The 25,648-nt window shown below is 37.7% G+C and overlaps 1 protein-coding gene across 8 annotated transcripts in view; it reads left to right on the top strand.

The window, feature by feature from the left end:
• The window catches only part of NRCAM (neuronal cell adhesion molecule), a 96,617-nt gene that overhangs the window by 50,433 nt on the left and 20,536 nt on the right, over positions 1 to 25,648 (top strand). For 4 of the 8 annotated variants that reach the window (XM_039343473.1, XM_039343467.1, XM_039343465.1 and 1 more), the window contains 13 exons: positions 1,325 to 1,381; positions 3,816 to 3,927; positions 4,357 to 4,541; positions 6,473 to 6,604; positions 12,640 to 12,783; positions 14,200 to 14,311; positions 14,963 to 15,129; positions 15,220 to 15,367; positions 16,310 to 16,434; positions 22,309 to 22,338; positions 24,107 to 24,208; positions 24,710 to 24,907; positions 24,993 to 25,063. In XM_039343473.1, coding sequence (XP_039199407.1) covers positions 1,325 to 1,381; positions 3,816 to 3,927; positions 4,357 to 4,541; positions 6,473 to 6,604; positions 12,640 to 12,783; positions 14,200 to 14,311; positions 14,963 to 15,129; positions 15,220 to 15,367; positions 16,310 to 16,434; positions 22,309 to 22,338; positions 24,107 to 24,208; positions 24,710 to 24,907; positions 24,993 to 25,063 — 1,583 coding nt within the window. The remainder of the gene's footprint in view (positions 1 to 1,324; positions 1,382 to 3,815; positions 3,928 to 4,356; positions 4,542 to 6,472; positions 6,605 to 12,639; positions 12,784 to 14,199; positions 14,312 to 14,962; positions 15,130 to 15,219; positions 15,368 to 16,309; positions 16,435 to 22,308; positions 22,339 to 24,106; positions 24,209 to 24,709; positions 24,908 to 24,992; positions 25,064 to 25,648) is intronic. The other 4 variants (XM_039343472.1, XM_039343469.1, XM_039343468.1 and 1 more) reach the window with 4 other exon arrangements.

Here is a 25,648-nt window from a genome sequence, read left to right as displayed (position 1 = left end):
GTGCTTATGAGCAAATCCCAAAATTATGAATGTTGCCACACCACGGCAATTGTTCACCCTTACGAGTGACCGCAGTAGCATTGCAACATTCACCCTGCTTACTCCCTCCCTCCCCACCCTTCCCCTGGGTCTCCCTAGGCACTAGGCCTTCAATAGTCACCCTGTGAAGATCAAGGTCCTTCGCTTTCTTGGCTGCTCCAGGCCTTCGGTGTGTTCGCAGAGAATGGAGGCCTAAAGTAATGCAAGATCACACGAGATCAGTGGCGTGAGATCTCACTCTACTGATCTCGTGTGATCTCATGCTACTTTAGGCCTCTGTTCTCTGCAATAGAGAATGGAACCGAAGCCGGGGGATGCTTCTGTGTGCCTCCAGAGGCTGGATCTGGGCACCAGAGGCCTTTTCCAGGCTGCTGCTACCTGGATATGAGGCCGGGGAATACTTCGGCGGCTTACCAGAGGCCTGATCCAGGTGTCAGAGGCCTTTTCCAGGCCACTGCTGCCCAGAAAAGGGAGGCGGAAGCATGAAGTATCTTAGTGGATCAGGGAGGCCTTGGGGGCCTGTCCCATCACTAGGCCCTCCATAGCCTTCCCCACTCTGGGATACCTCATGTTTACTTAACGAGTTGCATGCTTCTTAATGAGCAGGGAGTGATCTTGTTCAAGTACGAGATTCACTCCCATGAATTTTCGAGTTGCGAATGGAATGGGCAGGTTCCATTACATTCGTAACTCAAGGACTACCTTTAACAGTATATGCTGCTATTCTCAAATAGTTTTAGTACTTTAATTCTTTTAACATCAATAAGATTAAGTAACTGCTTAGCAAAATTTCAAGTTTCATTTGAATACAGTTTGATAAGGTTTTAGGAATGATACCCATTCAGATACTACTTGCAAGTGAAGTTTCATGTGATAATCACATCAAGAAAGCAAATTGTAGATCAGAAAGGGCAACTTGTAGCTTCTGTAGCCTGGAAAGACTAAATAATTTTGTTTTGTATTTGTGCCAATTGCAACCCTTACCTCTTTGAGAAACTTTCTTGAATGAGGTGGGTGGATTTTCCTCAATATTTGGGAATTTCTAGTATAGGGAAACTTAACTTTGGAGGAATCAAACGTGTCCCTTCGCCAGAAGAGGATTATCTTGAACATGAGAAATCAAAATATATCTATATATGTTGGACACTAAGAAGGGTCACTGATTGTGTTCCAAATCCTTTGTGCTTGAGGTTAAAAGCATTAGTGTAGTGATAACAGGATTAATTTCTGAGTCCCACGTTTAATTTTGTTGGCTGCATTCTTCATGATATTCTGTTTATTTCAGTGGATTCATTGAATGAAACATTAACTGCTAATATGAATGACTCTGATTTTTATGGTGGTGAGTTTTAGAGATGAACATTATTCCATTCATATAGAATTTAGTTAACTAACATTAATTCATGGCTGTTTAATCTTTCTGCTCATACTACATTAATACAAATCTCATTAGAACTGGAGCTATGTTAAATAATTTACATAATATTATTAAGTTTAGATAATTAGGAAATAACAGCAGAATATTTGCATGAAGAACATGTTTCATTTTGACCCAAGAATCAATTTAACAATCTTTCTTTTCATTTTTTTAATTTTCTGATGATTCGTTCCTGGAACTACACAATAATTCCTACTTATTCTAAATAATTAATTTGTTAAAAAGCAAGGAAAAACTATTGTCCTGTTTAATACCTTACTAAATATATTGTTAAGTACTTAATAATTTGTATTAAGATGAATATATTTGCTACATGTTTAAAAATATTCATGTTCTAATGTGACATTTTATTTATTTATTTCAGTCCTTTATGAAGATAGAAAGTTATGGTTCTCATTATGATTATGATTATTCTTTCTATGAATATCACTTTTTTTTTAAAAAAGCAATTAATACAAAAAACAAACCAGCTTGTAATATGTCTATTATATTACCAGCTGTTTAATATACTCACTAAGCTATGCTTGTAATGTAATGTAATGTAGTGTAGTGTAGTGAAGTGTAGTGTAATGTAATGTAATGTAATGTAATATAATAATATACCTAGATTATAGGATGGATGCAGATATATAGATATATATTAGAGCAGTGGTTCTCAACCTTTTTAATGCCACGACCCCCAACCGGTCGTAAGTCAAGGACTACTCAACTGGTTGTAAGTCGAGGACTACTCAACTGGTGCAGCACCGTTTGCAGAATGGGACTTTTGACGGGCTCAGCAGGGCAGAGACAGCCTGGACAATTCCTATTGGCTTTTGAAAGCCAATAGAATTAGACTCTATTCAAGAGAGTCTATTCTATTGGCTTTCAAAAGCCAATAGAAGAAAAGGGAGTAGCGCAGCTAAGGAAAAGGGGAAAAAAATGGCGGACTGCGTTGTTTGGCGACCCCCGTGAAATGGTCGTTCAACCCCAAATGGGGTCCCAACCCACAGGTTGAGAACCACTGTATTAGAGTATTCCTGATATCATAGGCTCCCTTTATTTCACTTTACCTACCTGCAGGTACAATTTTTTCCTTTTCAGTTGCCATTGCCCATAACTATTTAAGGAATAGAAACAGACATAGAATAGTATTTGTCTTCTACTGTTTCATAAAACAGCATTTAAATTAGAATATTTTTGTATTGGCTGATTTGCAACTTTTGTGTAAGTGTTAGATGCAGTGCTTGATAATTTTCCTTTCCCCTTAAAACAGTAAGTAACTTATTTTCTTTGAATGCATGAAGCTCATATGCAGAAAACAGGGCAGGGCAACCTGCTCACTTTAGATTTCTGGAACATACTATTTTTTATAACATCTTTCTCCCTGGATATACTTTTAGTCCGTTATTTAAAGTAATTCCCAAGTTAATATGAGCAGATATTAGAAATCCCCAAAGAATAAAATTATATCAAATTACAGTTCTAGTATTTTCTTAAGAGAGGTTGTGGAACTGCCAAGACTCTTAGGTACTAAGAAATACACATGGAGTTATTTCTGAGTAGTTTCCTTTATTGTTCCTCACTTATAGACAGAAATCATGTCAAACTAAGAAACTATTTGCCTCAATATAGTTATACTCTGGGAACTGCTAGGGAGGAGCCTCCTTCTTAATGTCTTCCTCCCAACCAAATATTTCATGCCTCTTTGCTTATGGAATGCAGCCTCTCCTTTCTTGGAATTCAGACTACATTCCACCCCATGAACTAAAGCTGGATTGAGCTACTGTACATAAGGACCTTCTCTATGTCCTCTTTGCTTACAACTATTCAGAATCCCATTAATGAGAGCAAGAGTTTGAATATACATGGAAGATAATTAAATTAATTGTATAACAATTAAAATTAATATATAGTTCAAAATCAAAGATTTTCCATGGAAGTTTTACCCATTATTATAACTCAATGCCTAGTATTTTCATTATTGTGTTTTATTTATCCTAAGAATATTTATACTAGAATTAAATAATAAATTTTCCAAGAAAAAGTTGTTTTTGCAATCTGTGATCAAATTTTCTGCTTAAAAAAAATGATAGGAAAAGCATTTTCTATCATTTTTTTTTAAACTGCAAATTTGATCACAATTTTGATATACAAAGCAAAACCCTTATCTCTGTCAAAATTATCTCTTGCCAAACTGGTTAGGTAATCCAATAAGTTATAGAACCCTAGGCAAAACACTTTTTATATAACTACTGAATCCATGTTCATGCATGCATTGCACTGGGTACAAAGAATTAGTTTTAGTGTAAATTTTGATTCCATTTAAATGATATATAATTTTATGTCTTTTTTTTAGTCAGATTTTATTCAGAAAGACAGCCATCTCTTCTAACTCCTGCTGGAAATGCAAGTAGCAAAATCGAACTAAGAGGAAACACTCTTATGCTGGAATGTATTGCAGAAGGATTGTGAGTTGTCATTTTAATCAAGGAAAATAAGAGTAATAATACCATTATACAACTGTGGATACCCACTATACAGCTGTGGGCTATGCTGTCTTTTATCTGATCATGTCCCTGGCAGCATTTCCTTGCTCAGCCTCCCAAGGTCTTTCCAACATACCATTACATTTATTATAGTTGACCAAATTATAGCAAGTGGCAATACTGTCTTTCAGCCCTGTCCAATTAAGATAACATATAGTATAGGCAATAAAGCCAATAAAATTTAAATACTGTATAATAAGTATTTAGTACCCTTTACAAAGCTTAGAATAAATGATTATGTTTGGATTTAAAACCATTATTAAATTAATTTAATCATTAAAACAACTCCAAAATGTACTTTATTTAAACATTGTAATCTCAATTATTCTTAATGATATTTTCTTCTGTTAGACCTACGCCATTAATCCGCTGGAGCAAAGAGGGTGGTGACCTTCCTGTCAACAGGACTTTCTTTGAAAATTTTCATAAAACCCTCAAAATTATAGCTGTTTCTCAAGCTGATTCAGGAAAATACAAATGTATAGCAACAAATCGTTTGGGTTCTGCTTACCATGTTATCACAGTCAATGTCAAAGGTAAAATTACTGTTGTCTTGTTTGGCATTTAAAAGTTTACATGTATATTCTGTAAACAATGTTTCTGAATTCACATTCATGCCAGATCAGCAATACATCCTTTAATAAAAATAAAAGTGGCCAAGTTGCATATGATTAATTGGGATTTTATAGCAACTTTTAATTTTCTTAGTATCTTAAAATTCTTCTTGATAATTCATAATAAACATGAGAAGAAGGAGGACCTTCAAATATATAAAACGTAATCTGAGGATATACAGTATTTAAATCTGATGGACTGTTGTAGTCAATTTTTCAGTTTCTGAGAGTTTCAGTTACACTTTTCTTTCATTTAAGTCTATATTTTAATTCCATGATATTATAGTGGGTGAAGTAATAAATAATAGAACCAGTGACAGGAAAGAAATGTTAAAGGAAAATAAAAAGATTTGTAAAAGTTGTAATAAACTGCAACGTCAGTACAGTCAGCAGAGAGCATCAGGGATGATAGAAGCATCACAATTGCATGCTGTTTCTGGCCTAAAATTGCTCAAATTTGGCATTTCTGGGTACATCTTAAATCTGATTATCAGGAATTCTTCAAGAGCAGGATCAGAAATTTGCTAGACAAAACTTTGAATTACATAGGATCTAATAACAAAAAAAGAGGTGTCTTGGTCTCATGATTATAGCGCCAGGCTAGAAATCAGGAGGCGGTGAGTTCTAGTTGTGCCTGAGGCACATAAACTGGCTGCTGACTTTGAGCCAATTATTCTCTCTCAGCTGAAAGTCACTTTGTTGTTGTGAGGAAAATAGGAGGAGGAAGGATTATTAAGTATGTCTACCACCTTGAATTATTTATAAAAGTAATAAAGGCAAGTTTTAAAAAAATCTTTTAAAAAATATGATGGTAATGCCTCTGGTTGTTAGGCAAGGTTTCATCCCAATCCAAGCCATTCGTGACTTGGCCTTTCCAGTCATGAGTCTAGTAAGGTAAAGTCTGCTTCCTCTTGAATTCCACCCATCTCTGCCCTTTTGGCTGCCTGCCAATCCACTGCCACCAGCTGCTTCTGCTCCCCAGTTCTGCTAACTGCTGCAACATGTATTACTACATCCTTGACAGCCTTCTTTCATGCCATATTATTTTGCCCTAGCTGCAAATGAAAAGAGACCCTAGCTGCACATGAAGATGCTGGCTGGCACGCAAACAGAGGTTGTGGGAATGGCAGAGAAACCCCCCAGCTATACTTCCATGAAAGAAGGTGGCACAAAAAAGGGCCCAGCTGGTTCAGTAGTGGCATACAATGTGGCAGGCACAGCTGTTGTGAGGGGCAAGGCCAGTAGCAGGGGCAGCTGGTAGCAGTGGATAGGCAAACAGCCAAGTGGTGGTTGTAAATGTAGATAGTCCCAAGTAGGCTCAAATTTTATTCATGTGACTGCAGGGGCACTGCAATGGCCAGAATTTGGCCAGCTTATACATCCTTTTGTTCAACTTCAAACAGCCCCTAACAAATGAATGTTGAGCAAGGACTATCCATAGTTGTATTTTCTGTTATTCTTTTCGTCGTTCAGTCTCTCAACTCACTATGCCTCTGATATAAGAAGATTTTTAGGGATTGGAAAATAGGTCTCTACCACACATTTTATATACTATTGAATTTAAATAGCTCTTAGTATAAAAAGATGATTTATGCATCTTTTTAGAATCATAACCAAGCAGATGAAGATGATTGAATGAAGTGAGCTGTAGCTAATGAACATTTATGCCTTTAATAACATTTGTTAGTTTGAAAAAAATGCTGCTAAACTTTTGATTATTAAAGAAACAATTTATTCTAATTTATTTTAATAAATGCATTTTTGTTCTGTATGCATTTGGAGTTTTGACATTAATTATATTAATCTATGCAACCTAGTTGCTGAATGTTTTTGCTTCTTTCTTTTAAACTCAGCTGCCCCTTATTGGATAAAAGAACCTACAAACCTTGTATTATCTCCTGGAGAAGATGGTTCCTTGATTTGTAGAACTAATGGCAATCCTAAACCCAGCATAAGCTGGTTAGCAAATGGAATTCCAGTTGAAAGTATGGGCTGTTTTCACTTTTATGTGAAATTCTTGCTTGATAATGGTGGTTTTGTCAATATAAGATTTTGAACAAATAGTCAAAGTTTTGTTAAGAATCAGCAAAACGTTTCCCACATTTGTAGAGCTTCCATGGTATAATTTAATGTAAGTAGAAAAATGTACATTATTCTTTAAAGATTACACAGAAAGAGAGAGAATAACTTGATTAAGTCTAAAATTGAAAATTATGAATTCACCATGTATTTATTTAAGAAGAAATGAATGATATTTTGTCTTATAAAATAAGAGCTTTTGAATCTGCAAAATAGTCAGATTATTAGTTAAGAAGTTGAAGAAAGGAATCTAAAACCAATTATATCAAATGCTTCAGTGTGAAATAGTAGTTCCTTGATGTTTCTAAACCAGAGTATTATTCAACCCTTTCTGAAGTTTATTTTTTCTTTCCCATTAAGTTGCTATGCACATTGATTCAGGAACACTGGAAAAGAACATTTCAAATTGTATCTCACAAAGAGAGAGCCAGCATCGCATGTGAGGCAATTAATTAGAGGAAAGGGATAAGAAAGTCCTATTGCTAAGCTCATATAAGCTCACTAACCTACAAGGACAGATCATTTACCTAGGGTCTGTAATCCGTGCTCTTCGGGCAGAAACTAGGTGTCCAGTTCAGCCCCTCTACTCTAGTAAGCCTCCCTGCTATCAGCCCCCTTTACCACAAAGATCCTGCAGGAAAAGGGCAGTGTGGACAACCGTGGGATCTGGCAGGGTGAGAGCTGTGAACCATAAACACAAAGCTTTCGCTGTGTCCCTGCACAACAGCTACAGTGCCCTTGCTGACCTTAATAGGGACATTAAGGAGACAGGTAAAGGTATTTGTCAAGATAACTCAAATAAGCAGGGGATTGTGGTCCAAGATGAAGAACTAGATTTTGACAGGGAGAAGTGTGAATCAGGTATTGCACATCAGTGATGCAAGAATAGAAAGGCTCCCAAAAAGAGAAGCTACCTTCTGGTAGGTGATTCAATTATAAGGGATGTAAATTTAGGAAAGGACACAGAGGCTTTGAAAGAGGTCAGGTGTCTTCCAGGTGCTACTGCCAGTAAGGACAAGAAGCGTATTTCTAAAATAATCAAGAATGGCAGCAAAGACTGAGATGTGGAGGCTATTGTACATCTTGGCACTAATGATCTGTCCCAAAAAGATGTACTCTCTGTGCAGAATGATTTCCAGAGCTTGGGGAAGGAACTTAGCAGGATAGGCTGTAGGCTTACTTTCTCAGAGGTTTTACCAGTGTATAAGGAGCAAAACGGAAAAGGCCAGCGCATAGCACAATTCAATATGTGGCTAAAGGAGTGGTGTAAAGGGGAAGGCTTCGGATATATTAGTCACGATGTCAGTAGCTGGTCCAATCAAAAGATGTACAAAAGAGATGGTTTGCATCCATCAAAAAAAGGGACTGAGTTACTCGGCTATAAATTCACAGATTTTCTGGAGGGAAATTTAAACTAAACAGCGGGGACAGGGAGTTAATTGATACGGAACAACCCTGTCCCCGGCAATTGAAAAACTATAGGGCTATCAGTGCATGTAGCATAGATGTGTGTGTGGACAAGAATACCAACCTTGCTACCAATCAAAATGAAGCCTCTAATAGCGAGTGCCACATAAAGTGCACTAACCAAATAGGTGGTAAGACAATAGGGGAACTCAGGCACCACACAGGTTATGTAGAAAGGAAACACAGGGCCACCCACAAAGGACTCAAATGTTTATACACCAATGCACAGAGTATGAACAGCAAACAGGGTGAACTAGAAATTCAGGTTAATGAGGGCAGATACGATATTGTTGCCATTACGGAAACATGGTGGGATGAAACTCACACATGGAACACACAGCTAGAGGGATTTAAATTATTTAAAAGAAACAGACCAAATAAAAGAGGAGGTGGAGTTGCTCTCTATATAAGAAATAACTACATCTCCACAGAAATAGAGTACAACAATGATAAAAACTGTCTTGAATGCATTTGGGTCAATATAAAAGGGGGGGGAAATGACATTGCCATAGGTGTATACTACAGACCACCCAACCAAACAGAGGAAATAGATGAACTTTTTGCTAGTCAGCTAACTAAGGTATGTAGGAAGCACATCACAATAGTAATGGGGGACTTTAACTACCCTGACATCAACTGGGAGACAAACTCCGCACCAAGTGGAAGATCAAACAGGTTCCTGGCAAACCTAGCAGACAACTTTGTCTCCCAAAAAGTAGAGAAGGGAACTAGGGGATTAGCCATTTTGGATCTAATTCTCACTAACAGAGATGAAATGATAGACGGTGTTGAAGCCATAGGAACCCTGGGAGGAAGTGATCATGCAATATTAGAATTCAACATTATAGAAGCACAACCAATAGAACACAGTCAAACTAGAGTCTTGGACTTCAAGAGAGCTAATTTCAATAAACTTAGAGAGGGCTTGGGAAGGATTCCATGGATGAGAATCCTCAAGGGGAAAACAACTCAAGAAGCTTGGGAAATTTTGAAAAATGAGATAATAAAAGCACAGTCTAGCACAATACCAACAAAGAGGAAAAATAACAGCTCTCAAAAGAAACCAGCATGGCTGCATAAAGAACTCTCTGACAAATTGAAAGATAAAAAGGACAAGTATAGAAAGTGGAAAGAGGGGAACATAACTAAGTCAGAATATCAGCAAATAGCCCGAGCCTGCAAAGATGAAGTGAAGAAAGCCAAGGCTCAAAATGAAAAACCAAAAAAATCTTCTTTCAACATGTAAAAAACAAGAAAAAAGTGAAGGAAATGATTGGTCCATTAGTGGGTGGAAGTGGCAAGAAGGTGACAAGCAACAGGGAGAAAGCAGAACTATTTAACTCATTTTTTGCATCTGTCTTTACACAAAGGGAAAAAACAGACCAACCTATCAAAAATAGTGCCATAAAAAACAAAATAGAAACACAAGTTAAGATAGGCAAGAAAATGGTTAGGGAGCACCTGTCCAGCCTAGATGAGTTCAAATCGCCAGGACCAGATGGATTACACCCCAGAGTTCTCAAGGAACTGGCAGATGTGATATTGGAGCCACTGAACTATATTTTTCAAAGATCCTGGAACACAGGGGAACTACCAGAGGACTGGAAAAGAGCTGATGTAGTTCCCATCCTCAAAAAAGGAAAAAAAATGGATCCAGGAAATTACAGACCTATCAGCCTGACCTCAATACCTGGGAAGATCCTGGAAAAGATAGAGGCAAACAAAGTCATTACTAAAAGCCAACATGGGTTTGTCAAAAATAGATCATGCCAGACAAATCTTATTGCATTCTTTGACCAAGTGACAAAATTAGTGGATCAGAGGAATGCTGTGGACATAATTTACTTGGACTTCAGTAAGGCATTTGATAAAGTAGATCACAACCTACTACTTGACAAGATAGAAAAATGTGGGGTAGACAGAACCACCACCAGATGGATCCGTAGCTGGCTGACCGGCCGTACTCAGCGAGTGGTCCTCAATGGAACTGCATCTATATGGAGGGAAGTGTGTAGTGGGGTGCCCCAGGGCTCTGTTCTGGGCCCAGTACTCTTCAACATCTTCATCAACGATTTGGATGAAGGGATAGATGGGGAACTCACCAAATTTGCAGACGACACCAAGCTGGCAGGAATAGCCAACACTCCAGAAGACAGGCTTAAGATACAGAAGGATCTGGACAGACTTGAACACTGGGCACTAACTAACAAAATGAAATTCAATGGTGACAAAAGCAAGGTTCTACATTTAGGCAAGAAAAACCAAATGCACAAGTACAGCATAGGTGGCACCATGCTCAATAGTAGTAACTGTGAGAGGGACCTCGGAGTCCTAGTAGACAATCACTTAAATATGAGCCAGCAGTGTGCTGCAGCTGCCAAAAAGGCCAACACAGTGCTAGGCTGCATTAACAGAGGGATAGAATCAAGATCACGTGAAGTATTAATACCACTCTTCAATGCCTTGGTAAGGCCACACTTGGAATACTGCATCCAGTTTTGGTCACCACGATGTAAAAAAGATGTTGAGACTCTAGAAAGAGTACAGAGAAGAGCAACAAAGATGATTAGGGGACTGGAGGCTAAAACATATAAGGAACGGTTGCTAGAATTGGGTATGTCTAGTTTAACGAAGAGAAGGACAAGGGGGGACATGATAGCAGTATTCCAATATCTCAGGGGCTGCCATAAAGAAGAGGGAATTAAGCTATTTTCCAAAGCACCTGAAGGCAGGACAAGAAGCAACGGGTGGAAACTAATCAAGGAGAGAAGCAACCTAGAACTAAGGAGAAACTTCCTGACAGTGAGAACAATTAATCAGTGGAACAGCCTGCCTCCAGAAGCAGTAAATGCTCCAACACTGGAAGTTTTTAAGAAGAGACTGGACAGCCATTTGTCCGAAATGGTGTAGGGTTTCCTGCCCGAGCAGGGGGTTGGACTAGATGACCTCCAAGGTCCCTTCCAACTTTACTACTATTATTATTATTATAATGGAGAAGCACTTTAAGAAGATTTTTAATATTATATTTTTATAAATGATGATTCATGTTTTTATCCACTGGGATGCTCAATTGGTATATAACTGATTGTACATTTAATTGTACAATTAATTTTACACTTATTTTTATACTTAATTGTACGCTCTAAAAAGAATTCTAAGCAGTCTGAAGATGTTCCAAGCAAGATGGGAAGCAGAATTGAGAGTAACAAAGATAAATGGGGAAGAAGAGTATGAAATTGCCTTCCTAATTATATTAGGAGCATTTGCTATGTTTTAATCTTTTGAGGAAAAAAAAAATCCCATTCTATTTGCATATAACCCAGAAGTAAGCCTATGAACATCTGCTATAGCTCCCAGCTTTCTTCACTACTGACCCTTCTGCTGGGAATTATAGAAATATTTATAGTGACACAATTGCTTACCCTTGATCTATCAAAGAATAGAAGAGAAACCACAACTGAGTAGTGTATATTTTGCACAAAGAAAATTCTAGTCTAATTTCCATCTCCTGTTGTAAGTGCATGTCAGATAATATTAAGAAATACTGAGCCTATATATAAAATCAAAAGCTAGCTTGCAGGAATATTCTTCTGATACAAATGATCCACTGGCTTGGAATCTAATTATCATATTGTCAGAATCCAATCATATTTCATCTTTAATTATCAAATATAGAAACTCCCAATTCTGCCTTCTTTGGATTCTGCCATAAGAGGGAGAGAAGGGGGAGAACAAAGGGGCTTTATGGCCCTCACTTCCTTCAGTACACTTCAAAGAGCTGAATGCTGAATGTGTGTTTATTGTAACATCAAAGCGTTAGCACTAGAGAACCTTATCATAACAAAGCAGGATACTTGCCTTTCATGTAGTTACCTGAAGTCTCCATTCAGACGGAAGAAAGAAGAAAGGGGGTGGAATTGTGATACTTGAAACTATCACTGGAAGGGGGGTTGATTGGGTGGGACTACTGGGGAACCCCTTAAAACCTTGAATGGAAGAGCTTGAACCCCAAGTCCTGTCTAGCATGCCTGCAACCATTTTCTCTTAATAAAGGATTCCTGTTGGAAGAATTATTCCAAGAGTTCTGTCTTCTTAAGATGAAAAGTGGGGTGGGTCCTTACACATATCCTGATTTGGACTACTAATATTAAACTATGTAATTCTGAGTTAGAATAAGGTTGGTGCATGACAGAGTGAAGGAATATGTTTGTGTGTGTATTTCTAGAGTTAATAAATAATCATTTGAAGAAAACTATGATGTTTGCAAAATAATATATAAAAATAATAATACATGATAAATAAAAGTGCAATGTCATAAAATATGTGATGTGAATGTTCAAACTTATAAATTATGTATATGGCATTTTGTTATATTTCTTACAGTATTTATGATCTTTCTTCAAATTATTTTCTTACAATCAAAGAACAATTTTTCAGCATTTAATAATTTAATCTATCCTGTGTATTTTAACAGTTGCTCCTGAAGATCCCAGCAGAAAAATTGATGGTGATACAATTATTTTCACAAATGTGCAAGAAAGATCAAGTGCTGTGTACCAGTGTAATGCCTCTAATCAATATGGCTATCTATTAGCAAATGCATTTGTGAATATTTTAGGTAATATTTTAGGTGCTTTTTAAAAATTAAAAATCTAATAATAATGGTATTTTATTACTCAGTGGACAGTACATACTACAATATTGACTCATTGGTAACTTAATATTTACTGGGCATGTCTTTCTAGCACCTAAATTATATTATTATATTAATATAAATTTAATTATATTTAAAATACATAAACCAGTATAGTTAATGAATAAAAAAGTGTATAATGAATGCCAGATTTGATACCTTAACATCAAATGTCAGTCCCAACAAAGTCTTACATGCAGCCCTATTCATCTTTATTTGGAGGATTAGTAAGCTAGATCGAATAAAGGTAAAGGTTTCCCCTGTCCAGTTGGATCCAACTCTAGGGGATGGTACTTATCTCCTGCTTCTTAATCGAGGGAGCCAGAGTTGTCCACAGACATTTCCGTGTTCATATGGCCAGCATGTCTATATGCCAAAGTGCACAGAACAATGCTAACCTTGCCACTGAAGTGGTACCTATTTATCTACTCACATGATTTTGAACTGCTAGGTGGGCAGAAGCTGGGGCAAGTAATGGGAGCTCACCCCATTATATGGTGCTTGGGTCTCGAACACAGGATCTCAGCTTTCCAGCTGAGAAGCTAAGCATCATTTAACCACTGAGCCATCGCTCTTACATACAATCCTATTCATCTTTATTTGGGGGATCATTTGGCTAAGTGCTACCTAATTTGCATAGAAAAATTATTTGGGTTACTCAACTTTTTAAGATATGTGTGCCTTCAAATCAGTACTGATCCTGGTGACTGCTTGCACAAGTCCCTGCAGTTGTCTTGGCAACATTTTTGGAAGTGGTTTGCCCTTGCCTTCTTCCTACAATTGAGAGTATATGGCTCAAAGTCATCCAACTGGATTTGTGCCTAAAGTGGGACAAGAATTTAAATTCTTCTGATTTTTAGCCTGCAACTTTAACTGCTATGCCAAACTGGATTACAGGTGGTCCCCAGGTTAAGAATGTCTGACTTAAAGACAACCCTAAAAATTTTGTTCTTAGAAGGTTACTAGTCTTATTCAAATTATTACATAAGATATAAGGCAGAGAACTATCTTGGGAAATAAAAAAAATCATAATAAATTTATTATTGAGATCTCAAATATTGCATTTATTGAAACGAAATACACTTTTTTCCAAAGTTACATATCTGTAACAGCAGAGGGTTCTACTTAATTTACTTAGGGTATGATAATGGCAACATTATTGTTACATGTTATTGTAACAATATTATATACAATATTGTATATAATATAATTATTATAACATCATCAATGCTAGACATAAAAACTTATATAAATATAAGGTATATGTCTAGATTTATAAACTTTCCTACACAAATGCATTCAAAATAGTCACACTATTTAAAAAGATATTTTTATTTTCAGCTGAACCACCAAGAATCCTTACTTCATATAATAAACTTTATCAAGTCATTGAAAATAAATCTGCATTGCTAGATTGTGCTTTTTTTGGTTCGCCTATGCCTGAAGTTGAATGGTAAGTCGCTCACAATGGGGGGGGGGAATCATGCTTAATGTACATTAAACTATTGTATATTGTGAGAATCTGGAAAGTTAAATAGAGATACTTTTTGTATACTTTAATTGTTTGTTTTCCATTTCATGGGAAGGAAACCTTGATTAATTCATTTAATTTCCAATTTTATACATAATTAATTTGTCTTACACTACTTAGCAAACATCTGATGACTAATTACATCCATGACTATGAATAATCATTATCTTTTCTTTTAAATAACTGCCAGTAAGAGGGGAGTCAATTAGGTTTGGGATCACAGGGGTAAACAGTTCCCCCTACTAAGTGCTCTCATCAACAGAATCACCCAGGGATCAACAGCAATTTCAGAGCATGGAGTTGAAGGAATGAAAATGTTAGTTTTATGTGATATGCTGTAGTCCCAAACTTTATTGAGGACATTATATTAAAAAAAAATAGGCGTGTTAAATCTAATCATTTATTTTACAGTTTGGGTGAGTTGGTTCTTTTGTTTTTTTCTGTTAAGTATGTATATAATCATCTTTCTATAGGTTATCAAATATTATTACATCTCTATTGGGGTATAGGGATGCAGTAGACATGTTGCCTCCAAATAATGCATAATTTGGACAATCTCTTTCCAATACATAGGTTTCAAGGAGTGAAAGGTAGCATTCTCCAGGGCAACCAGTATGTTTTCCATAATAATGGCACCTTGGAAATTCTGAAAGCCCAGAAGGACAGCAGTGGCACGTACACCTGCATAGCAAGAAATAAACTAGGAAAAGCACAGAATAGTGTTCAATTAGAAATCAAGGGTAAGAGACTATGGCTCTGAAATAAAAGCCTCCTAATCTGTTTGACAGTTTGTAACTGTTAAGTATCTTAGTAATTATTTTATGTTTCAGAACCCACAATGATTATTAAGCAGCCTGAATACAAAGTTGTACAAAGGATGGAACAGGTTTTCTTTGAATGTGTGATTAAATATGATGCAACATTAATACCTACAGTTATATGGTTGAAGGAAAATGATGAATTGCCTGATGATGGACGGTACGTATTCCTACCCCTAGCCCCATTCTTTGCAAGTTAATAAAACATCAACAAAGGGATTTAATAGTCCAGATATAATTTAATAATATATCCTGTTGCAGATAAAGTATTACTATATTTTTAAGATAGTGCTTTCTGCAATGCACCAATTATGATTTCTGTCTACCAGGCATGTATGCTATAATAAATTCAGTATTGTGTAACATCATACTGCATCTTTTGATATATTCATCAAGTATCTTTTTCTGGGATTATATTTCAACTGCAAAGAGAAAAGAAAACCAGAATGGTGTAATGCTTAACACATTACACTAAACTAAGGTTACTAAAAAAATAATAGGTTCTGATGCTTTCACAAAGATGAAAGCATCATGCCACTAGGATGCAAGTTTCACTTATTTCATACATATGTGTGATATGATGGCACGCATACAAAAGGGATGGAGCTTGTATTGTTACATTGCTCTTTTAATTTCCTTGCTTTGACACACAACCCCAGCAGATTCCTCTGTTATTTTTCCATAATGCATGTCATTTCTTAGTGTTTTGGTTTGAGCAATGTCTGTGGAATGCATATTTCAAATATACTTCTGATGAATTTATTTTGCAATATTTAAACTTATAATACTAAGAGAAATTCATCACAACTCATCAGGAAGTTCTTAAATGGCCAAAAAAATCATTGTAATAAATAAATTAAAAGTATCTACATTTGTTATTCTGCCATTGTTCTAACTGATCTCATAATTTCACTATATCTTCTTTCCTTTTCTGTAATGGATTTTAGTTATCTAATTTGGTTTCTTCTTTGGATTCCTTCTTGAACTGCTGTCAAGTTACAAGTACATCTGTTAATATGTTATTGTAATTTACTACAACTAATAAATTATATATTTAGAACTGCTTGCAATAATGAAATAATTAAATGTATTCTAATTACAGGTTTATTATAGGTAAATACAACTTGACAATTATGAATGTCACTGATAAGGATGGTGGAGAATATACTTGCGTAGCTAATACTACACTGGATAGTGTTTCTGCAAATGCTGTACTCACTGTTGTGGGTAAGATTTCTCTTAATGTAGAATTAAAGCAAAAGCAAACCTGTTATATTTTTGTGAAAATGTTAACTGGTTTTAAGCTATTCTGATATTACAGTTTTGGATTATTCTAAACGTAAAAATATATTTTGATCCCATAAATTCAGCCAAACTAATTTTTCAGTTGCTACTATAATGCTATCTTAGATTTGAACCCAAAGTGTTATAGAAAGCAACTAGACAAGACAGGATGATTTCTTATATACTTGCCTGAAACTATGGTAGTTTTTAGAACAATGGTTCTCAACCTGTGGGTCGCGAGTCTTTTGGGGGTCGCACGAGCCTTTCACAGGGGTCGCCTAAGACCATCGGAAAACACATATTTCCGATGGTCTTAGGCAGGGCTTGTCAACCGCCTTCTCTCCTTCCCACCTCCGCTCCACCTCACTTGTTTGTGAAAAATATGCTGCTTGGCGGCAGTCTGCACGAACTCTACCAAATGTGCCCTGCAGGGGGCGCATGAAGAGCACAGGCTCCGCCCTCCCCAGAGACTCATTGTGCAGCAACCAGATTGACTTCTTCTCATGCACGCAGGTCAGCGAAGGGGAGGCCGCCGCAGCACCCAACTCCTGTGCCCGTCAGCTGGTGACCCCCGAACTTGTGCCTGTCAGCCAGGAGGTCTGGCGATGGCCACCGGTCTCCTTTGCCACCCCGCCAATCCTTGACTCCTCCTCCACCCGTTCATGTCGAGCCAGCCGGGGCTTGAGAGGGAGGAAAGGAGGAAGGGACTCCTCCTCCTTTCCTAAGCTTCAAAGCACGATCGGCTTCCCAAGGGCGCCACAATCCTCACGAAAGCGGGGGGGAGAAGCAAAGGGGGTGAGAAAGCTCACAGCGGGCTCGAAGGAGCACCTGTCAGCATTGGTGATGAGAAATTCCCCACAAACCCAGGGAAGGGGTGGAGAAAAGGAGCCCCCTTTGGGAGGAAACCGCCACCTTCTTCTCCTTGGCTTTGCGCTCTTCTGTTCCTCGGCAGCCGGGCTGGCAAGCCTCTGCTGGCAGGAACTTTCTTTCTTTCCCTCCCTCTTGGTCTCTTCCTCCTTCCCTCCCTCTCCCATTGTCCCTTCCTCCCTTCCTTCCTTCCTTCCTTCCTTTCCTTTGCCTCCCTCTTTGTCCCTCCTTCCCTCCCTCTCTCCCCTTGTCCCTTCCTTCCTTCCTTTCCTTTGCCTCCCTCTTTGTCCCTCCTTCCCTCCCTCTCTCCCCTTGTCCCTTCCTTCCTTCCTTCCTTCCTTTCCTTCACCTCCCTCTTTCCCCTTGTTTCTTCCGTCCTTCCTTCCTTCCCTCTTGTCCAGGATCGGGGCAAACCTCTACAGCTGATCTGCACTTTTGCAGAGCAGCCAAGAAGCAGGTCAGCTGTAGCAGCCCTCCTTGGCTCCTACCCAGCAAACTTGCTCAAGCTTTGCTAGAAAACATGCTGCTTGCTAATTTAGCAGAAGCGCGAATCAGCTGTAGCCCGGCGCTGATCCTGGGGCTTCTGCTAACTTAGCAAACGGCACATTTTCTGGCGAAGCTGAGCAAGTGAGCTGGGCAGAGCTCTCCTCTGCCTCTGGCAGCTTGTCTCCCTCCCCTTGTCCCTTCCTGGGCACAGAGGGGGGAGGAAGGAAGGGACGAAGAGGGAGGGAAGGAAGGGACAATGAGAGAGGGAAGGAAGGAAGGAACAATGGAAGGGAGGGAAGGAAGGGACAAAGAGGGAAGGAAGGAAGGAAGGAAGGAAGGAAGGAAGGAAGGAAGGAAGGAAGGGAGGGAGGGAGGGAGGGAGGGAGGGAGGGAGGGAGGAAGGAAGGAAGGAAGGAAGGAAGGAAGGAAGGAAGGAAGGAAGGAAGGAAGGAAGGGACTAAGGGAGGGGAAGGAAAGGAAGGAAAGAAGGAAAGGATAATGGGAAAGAGGGAGGGAAGGAGGAAGAGACTAAGGGAGGTGAAGGAAAGGAAGGAAAGAAGGAAGGAAAAAAGGAAGGCAGGGACAATGGGAGAGAGGGAGGGAAGGAGGAAGACTAAGAAGGAGGTGAAGGAAAGGAAGGAAAGAAGGAAGGACAATGGGAGAGAGGGAGGGAAGGCTGAAGAGACTAAGAGAGGTGAAGGAAAGGAAGAAAAGAAGGAAGGGATAATGGGAGAGGGAGGGAAGGAGGAAGAGACTAAGAGGGAGGTGAAGGAAAGGAAGAAAAGAAGGAAGGAAGGGACAAATGGAGAGAAGGGAGGGAAGGAAGGCAGGCACCCACCCCAGTCCCATCCCAGAGACCCACAGATTCCCCCCCACAGGCATTCTGCAACCTGAGTGATCATTTGGCCACAACCCTTGCCATTGATCACGTGACCCTGGGACACTGTGAACATCATAAGTATGAATCAGTTGTCAAGCATCCGAATGTAAATCACATGACCCTGGGGATGCTGCAACAATCATAAGTGTGAAATATGATCATAATTCGCTTTTTCAGTGCTGTTGTAACTTCAAACAGTCACTAAGCAAATTGTTGTAAGTCGAGGACTACCTATACCTCCCCATTTTTTCCTCTTTTTTTGGTCAAGTTTTTGATACCTCCAGGCCAGCTGGATGGGGGGTTGGGGGTCACCACAACATGAGGAACTGTATTAAAGGGTCGCGGCATTAGGAAGATTGAGAACCACTGTTTTAGAATATCTGTCATTTGGACCTGATCTAAGAAAATATAGTTCTGAGTTTTCTCTGTATAGATTTCCTTTTCACGCCAGAATCTTAATAATTAGGATTTTGTGTGCATTATCATTATCATGTATCTTTGTTTATAATGTGATTTCATAAATTAGCTTCCTTGGGTTAAAAAATAACCTGTATCTGATTGAAAATTATTTTAAAATATCTTAATTCCTTGGAATTTATATTTGATAAGGTAGACACATCATTAAAATTAATTTTGTTTTAAGACTCCATATCCAATTAGAAAGCATTTTCTCCTACATAGCAGCTCAAGGTTTTATGGAAAAATACGGTTTTTCATAAGCAGGGAAGTAACACACAAAGACCTAATTGCCTTATCTGATAGATTTCAAGAAAGCTTGGAGGTGCACATACTATTATTAAAATGAGAGAAACAAAATATCAGTATGCTTAAAGCAGTGATGGCGAACCTATGGCATGTGTGCCACAGGCAGCACTCAGAGCCCTGTCTGTGGGCACCTGCGCCGTTGCTCCAGCCCCAGCTCTCCCCTCTCCTCACTAGCAGCCTCCCCAGAGAGTCGCCCCGAGCACGGCCTGTGCAGAAAAGAACAGCCAAGGACATGGAAGCTGGGCAGCAGGGATAAGACTCCGCCATCACGCCCTGTTGCACACAGTTGATGCTGCGGGATGGAGGGCTGCCATGGCGCTGCTGGGCCGCCTGAGTGATCTGCGGCAGGCTGTGGAGGTGGTGGGTGGCCCTGTGGGTGGGCGCAGGCCGTGGGGACAGAGTGAGAGAGGTGGGGGACAGAGTGGGGGGGTGGGGCACTCGGCCTCTAAAAGGTTCGCCATCACTGCTCTAAAGAAATACTTGTTATGGTTCAATATTTTGTTAGTTGTTGGATTATCCTGAAGGAGATTAAAATATTCAAAATTTGCCATATTTGCCAATATTTTCATTAATAACTGGTTGAAGTTAAGGCAATGCTTATCAAATTGCAAGTGATATAAAACTAAGTGAGATAGGCAATCTGGAGGGTGGAAATAATTTAAAAAAATCTTCAGAGATTAGAGAAATAAGATGAAAATTACAGAATGAAATTTAGCTGTGAAGTGAAAAAGATTATTCACTTAAGTAAGACAAATCAGATGGGGGATTCATGGTTTTATGATGATATTGATGTAATAAAATGTAAACAATATAAGTCATCCGTAAATCTTGGCTGCAAATATACATATATACATATTCACAGATGCAGCATTAGGGATCATTAACAAAAACCTAATTTCCAAATTATAGAAAATAGTTACTTTATTTTATTTTATTTTAGTTACACCATTTAAAGTAATTTCTTGAGTTCTGGTCAGCAAACGAAGCAGGAGTCAGAGAAATAGGAAAAGGATTAGAGCAGGCAATGAAAATTATTAGAGGTTATCCTGTAAAGAGAAATTGGCTAAACTGGAATCTTTGGTTTTGAGAAAAACTGATAGGGTAAGTGTCAAGGTTCCAACTAATGAGACCACATAAAGTAGAACTCTGAGGCTTGAAGTTTCCTCAAAGCACATGTTTATTGGCATGGTCAAAAGTGAAACCAACCCTGAAATTTCCCTAGAGATTAAAGTAACTAAAAGTAACACTTCCCTCCCCTCTATGATGTTATAAATCAGGGCTTTTCAACCTTTTCACCCGTAGTACCACTTTTAGGATATGGCAATATCCAAGTACCACCAGTCGCCTAGCAAGGTGTCAAAAACTTGATGACCAAGGAAAAAAGTGATAAAGTACAGGTAGTCCTCGACTTACAACAGTTTGCTTAGTGACTGTTCAAAGTTACAATGCACTGAAAAAAGTGCCCCCCCCCAAGCCACAGCCGAGCAAGACACCTGCCTGCCCACCCGATGGCACTCTTCCTCCTGTCCAAGGTAGGATGGGGGGTGTTTGGTTTTTATTCCTCCCAACTGCTGGGTGGTTGCAGCAGGTTTTGGTCACTTCACATGACCCTGGGACACTGTGACTGTCATAAATATGAATCAGTTGCCAAGCATCTGAATGTAAATCACAAGACCCTGGAGATGCTGCAACATTCCAGCTGATCGGTGCTTCTTCTGGGCTCAGCAGAAGTGCCAGGATCAGTGCTGCTTTCCAGCTGATTGGTCCTTCTTCAGGGCTCAGCAGAAGCACCAGGATCAGTGTCAAGCTCCAGCTGGCACTTCCACTGAGCCCTGACAGCCCCAAAGAAGCGCTGACTAGCTGGAAAGCGGCACTGATCCTGGCGCTTCCCCTGAGCCCTGACAGCCCTACAGCTCCAGCCATCTCTCGCTCAGGCTTGTGCAGTGCTACCACTGGTTCAGCCCATTCCCCTCTCCTGCTACCATTTTTCTAAGATGGTCGTGTACCACCTGCCAGGTGCCAATGTACCACAGGTGGTACCCGTACCACTGGTAGAAAAACCCTGTTATAAATCACACTGCCCAATAAAAGCAGTTGGCGGGCTTCTCAAATTGTCTTCGCTCCTCCTTCCAGCACTTGTGGGAATGACCTTGGTTCCCATGGGACTACTCGGTGTTTTATCTAGCATACAAATAGCAATACTACTTCCCCCCTCTTTCCCCATGTATGTGACAACTTAGAACGAAAAAGATGGCTTCCTCCAGGTTTATTTCAGAAGTTGATAGTAAGTAAGTGGAATGATAGCGCTTCTCAGCTATGTGGCACACAAAAACACTTGTTCTCGCTTATTTTGGAACAAATTTGGAACTATTTAAATTGAAGATTTACATAGTAAAAAAGCTAATTCCAGTAATGCTAATGGCGGAATAAAACCTCTTAACAGTGAAATTTCAATTCTGGGACCCAAAGATGTGGGTTCTTCTTCTTTGCAAGTATTTAGATGGATGCTAGACAAATTTCTGTCTGGAATGCTTAAAGTTCCTGCATTGTGCAAGCAAGTGGCCTGCATGGCCTAAATGATCCCTTTCAATATGATGAGTCTATAATTTTATCAATTGTCTGCAGGGCTGTTCAGGACTCAGATAAAAGAGGTTTTTGTTGTTTTCACGCAATGCATATTAGGCACTTACATTTTTGTAAATAAAATAATTACATTTTATTACAATAGAAAGTCATGTTAGTAATAAATACGATCAGTGTTGCTTTATTCTGACCACTAACAAAAGTTTTATAGTTTATATTAATATCCTTTTTTCCAGCTCCTCCAACAGTTCCACCTATTGTTTACGGTAAACTAATAAGTCTTGCTTGCATTATATACCAAACCTTCCTAAACTTTCTGCTTCTTTCAAATTGAAACTTTCTCTTTTTATTTTTGATTGGTTGTATATTTATGTTAAATCTGATGAGAATTGTGTTACTATTTTTATTTATGATTGAAATGCTAAACTGTTTCATTATTATAATTAAATCAAACTTGTCTTCAGTATAAATTTCTCAAATAATTGCCTGAATGAGTTATTAAAACTCGTGTAACATTCAGCTGCTTTTTATCATTTGTTAAACATAGTTTAATATTTTTAAAAATACTTTCTAATTTCTCAGTAACATAATCTTCAGCATATATATAGACCTTTTTATGGGCTGTTAGTAGTTTATTGCTTCTGAATGTAAGATTTTAAAAATGCATATTGTTTCTGCCCAAAATTAAGTCTACATATGGCGCTATATTAAATGTTCTAAGTTATGCCAAACCTGGACTCCTCATTGCCCTCTTTATTCTTTAAGATTTGTACATTTAATATATTTTTGTTGCAATTATTTCCCCCTAATTAAGAAACAAACATTTTATTTTAATTTATTAAGCATTTTAATCGCAGACACATACTTTTTGAGCAAAATCTTACCAGTTTAGAATGAGCTTTGGGTAATTTTTTGTGATAGGTGCCATATGTCAGTTTGGTTGTGGGATATGATGAGAAAACAATTTTTCACCTAATGGGTTGCTGATATATTCTCCATAATAATAGAGTAGACATTTTTATAAAGACATCAGGGGTTGAACTTAAATTTAAGGAATCTATCTTTTAAAGCATTATTTAATTAATTAATCTTTAGTTTCCTGTGTTTGAAAGGTAGTTATGAGTGGTAGCATCTTCCTTCTAAATTTCTAAGACATTCTTATTCAACCACTTTTATACTTAAATAACATTTCCAGTAACTGGAACATCTATCCTTTATTTTCTTTTCAATTTTGTTTGCTACCTTTCTTTTCAATTTTGTTTGCTACCTTATACATATTTATATTCATATATATATTATGCATATTTAAAAATCTAACAAGGAATGCATGACTTTAAAAACTCTTATTACCTTTCCTGGCCCTGAATTCTATGATAGGTTGTCATTACTTATCAGAATCAGTTAGGGTAAAGAATGTAAATCATATTTCCCCTTTTCTGTTGGATCTTAAAGACTCACAGACTCACATTGGCAGTGCTGATGCAGCCTTCAACCTATTTCTTCTGTGAGAAAACATCATGTTTATGTTGTATTGGACTTCCCCGGCTCTTTCAAACTTTAAGCAAAAATCAGTTTCTGATTCTGAAAGAGGTAGAAAAAAAGAAACCTCTTTCTCAGTAAGTTAAAAACATCAAGTCTGTATGAGCCTATATAAGATTAAATGCCAATATAGAGGGTCTAGTCTGATAATGATGTAATTCTGAAACAGTTTTTTTTTAGTTATTGAATGTATTTTTATTTTCTTTTTGTATAAAGAAATGTTTGTTTTACATAAAGTAGTGCTATAATCATTACTACATCTCATAAACTGAAACTGCTGGTGAACCATGAGAAAAGTTTTCATTTATTGTTACTATGTAATGCAAAACAAATGTTGTTATTAGAACTTATATAATCTGCCTTTGTTCTGCATTGTTTCCCAGCAAAGTCAGTTGTACCATTTTCATTGTATACTAGTGGTCACACAATCATATGGTAAACAAGCTTGTTCAGAATTTTTCCTAGAATGTAACAGTTTTTTACTTCCCTTTTCAGATCATCCTGATCCACCTTACGATTTGGAATTAACAGATCATTTAGAAAGAAGTGCTCAACTCACTTGGATACCGGGCAATGAAAATAATAGCCCCATTACAAGTATGATTGTTCTGTTTATTTGGAATGTCATTTAGCATTCTGTTGTTTGCAATAAACAGTATTTGTTTGATCGTTTTCATTTAAACTACTGTTAAAATAGGCTTCTGAAAAGTGCCTCTGTATAAGCACTGAACTGCAGTGCAAAATAGCAATGTAAACAACCTATTTATTTAAACTACTTACTAATATAAATTATCTATTCAGTAGCAGTATCCTCTATTTTTCTGTATCAAAATACAAGAGATGTTACTTCTTTGATCCAGTTTTTCACTTAATGTTGTTCAGAAATATTGTGCCATATTTATATTATAATTCATGTCCAGTCCTGCAAAGTTTGATTGCTTTCAAGTAAAATTTGACCTTCAGAATCTTCCATTTTCAAGCATATACAACACTCTTGGTATAATAACACACTCTCCTCTCAAAAATGTGTATTTGGCTAGTCATATGAGAAGAAAATAAGGATTTATAAAGGAAAATTTACTTTAACTTTATTTACAGGGTTTATTATTGAATATGAAGATGCTTTGCATGAGCCAGGAATATGGAATTACCAAATGGAAGTCCCTAATGTGTTCACAACTGTAAAATTAAGGTTATCACCATATGTGAATTATTCATTTCGTGTAATAGCTGTCAATGAAATTGGAAGGAGCCAACCAAGTGAAGCTTCTGAAAAGTACTTTACAAAACCTGCAAGTAAATATATATCTGCTTAATATATAAATAACATTCAACTACTGTGGTCTAAATTTTACTTAAATATAAAAATTTAAATTTTTAGAGCCAGATGACAATCCTATTAACGTTCAAGGGATTGGAACAGAACCTAATAATTTGGTGATCACTTGGAAGGTAAGCTTTTTGAAAACATAAAATACTGAAGGCAGTATGACTAGGATTCACTTTTCCCAAATGTATGGCAAAAAGCTTACAAAAACAGCAACACATTTTTAAAGATTGACTTGTTGTATAAAAAACCCACTGAAATGCCATTAATATCACTCAAACTGTGGTACTTGAATTATCTGATGACTCTGCTGTATAATATGCTATAAAGCAATATAGTATATATCTAGGACCAAATATGGGACTTGAAATACTAATTTCTAGTGATAATGCTAAAACAAAGGACCAACTTTATTGTTAGTACCCATGAGTAAGTTACAACTTACATGCATATATTTAAGCAATATATGCAGTCCATAGCTCTTCAATTTATGATTCCTTGTCATTCGGCAATGCAACTATATCAGAAATAGATTGTTCTGTTAGGATACTTTTATTTTCATTATGCCACCCATGAAGTACAAGATTATAGAAGGAAATGATTTTTTATTTTGTCATTTCTCCTCCCCTCTTTTTAGTCCTTTCCAGTGCCATTTCTTTTAATAGCATGTTTTTTTAGACTGATGCCAGAGGACTTTTTCCCTACTGTTG

This window comes from Crotalus tigris, unplaced genomic scaffold (assembly GCF_016545835.1).
Source record: "Crotalus tigris isolate CLP2741 ecotype Arizona unplaced genomic scaffold, ASM1654583v1 scf7180000017855.1216408, whole genome shotgun sequence".
Classification (NCBI taxonomy): Eukaryota; Metazoa; Chordata; class Lepidosauria; order Squamata; family Viperidae; genus Crotalus; species Crotalus tigris.
Note: the sequence above shows the minus strand (reverse complement) of the source record. Positions and strands in the feature narration are given on the sequence as shown.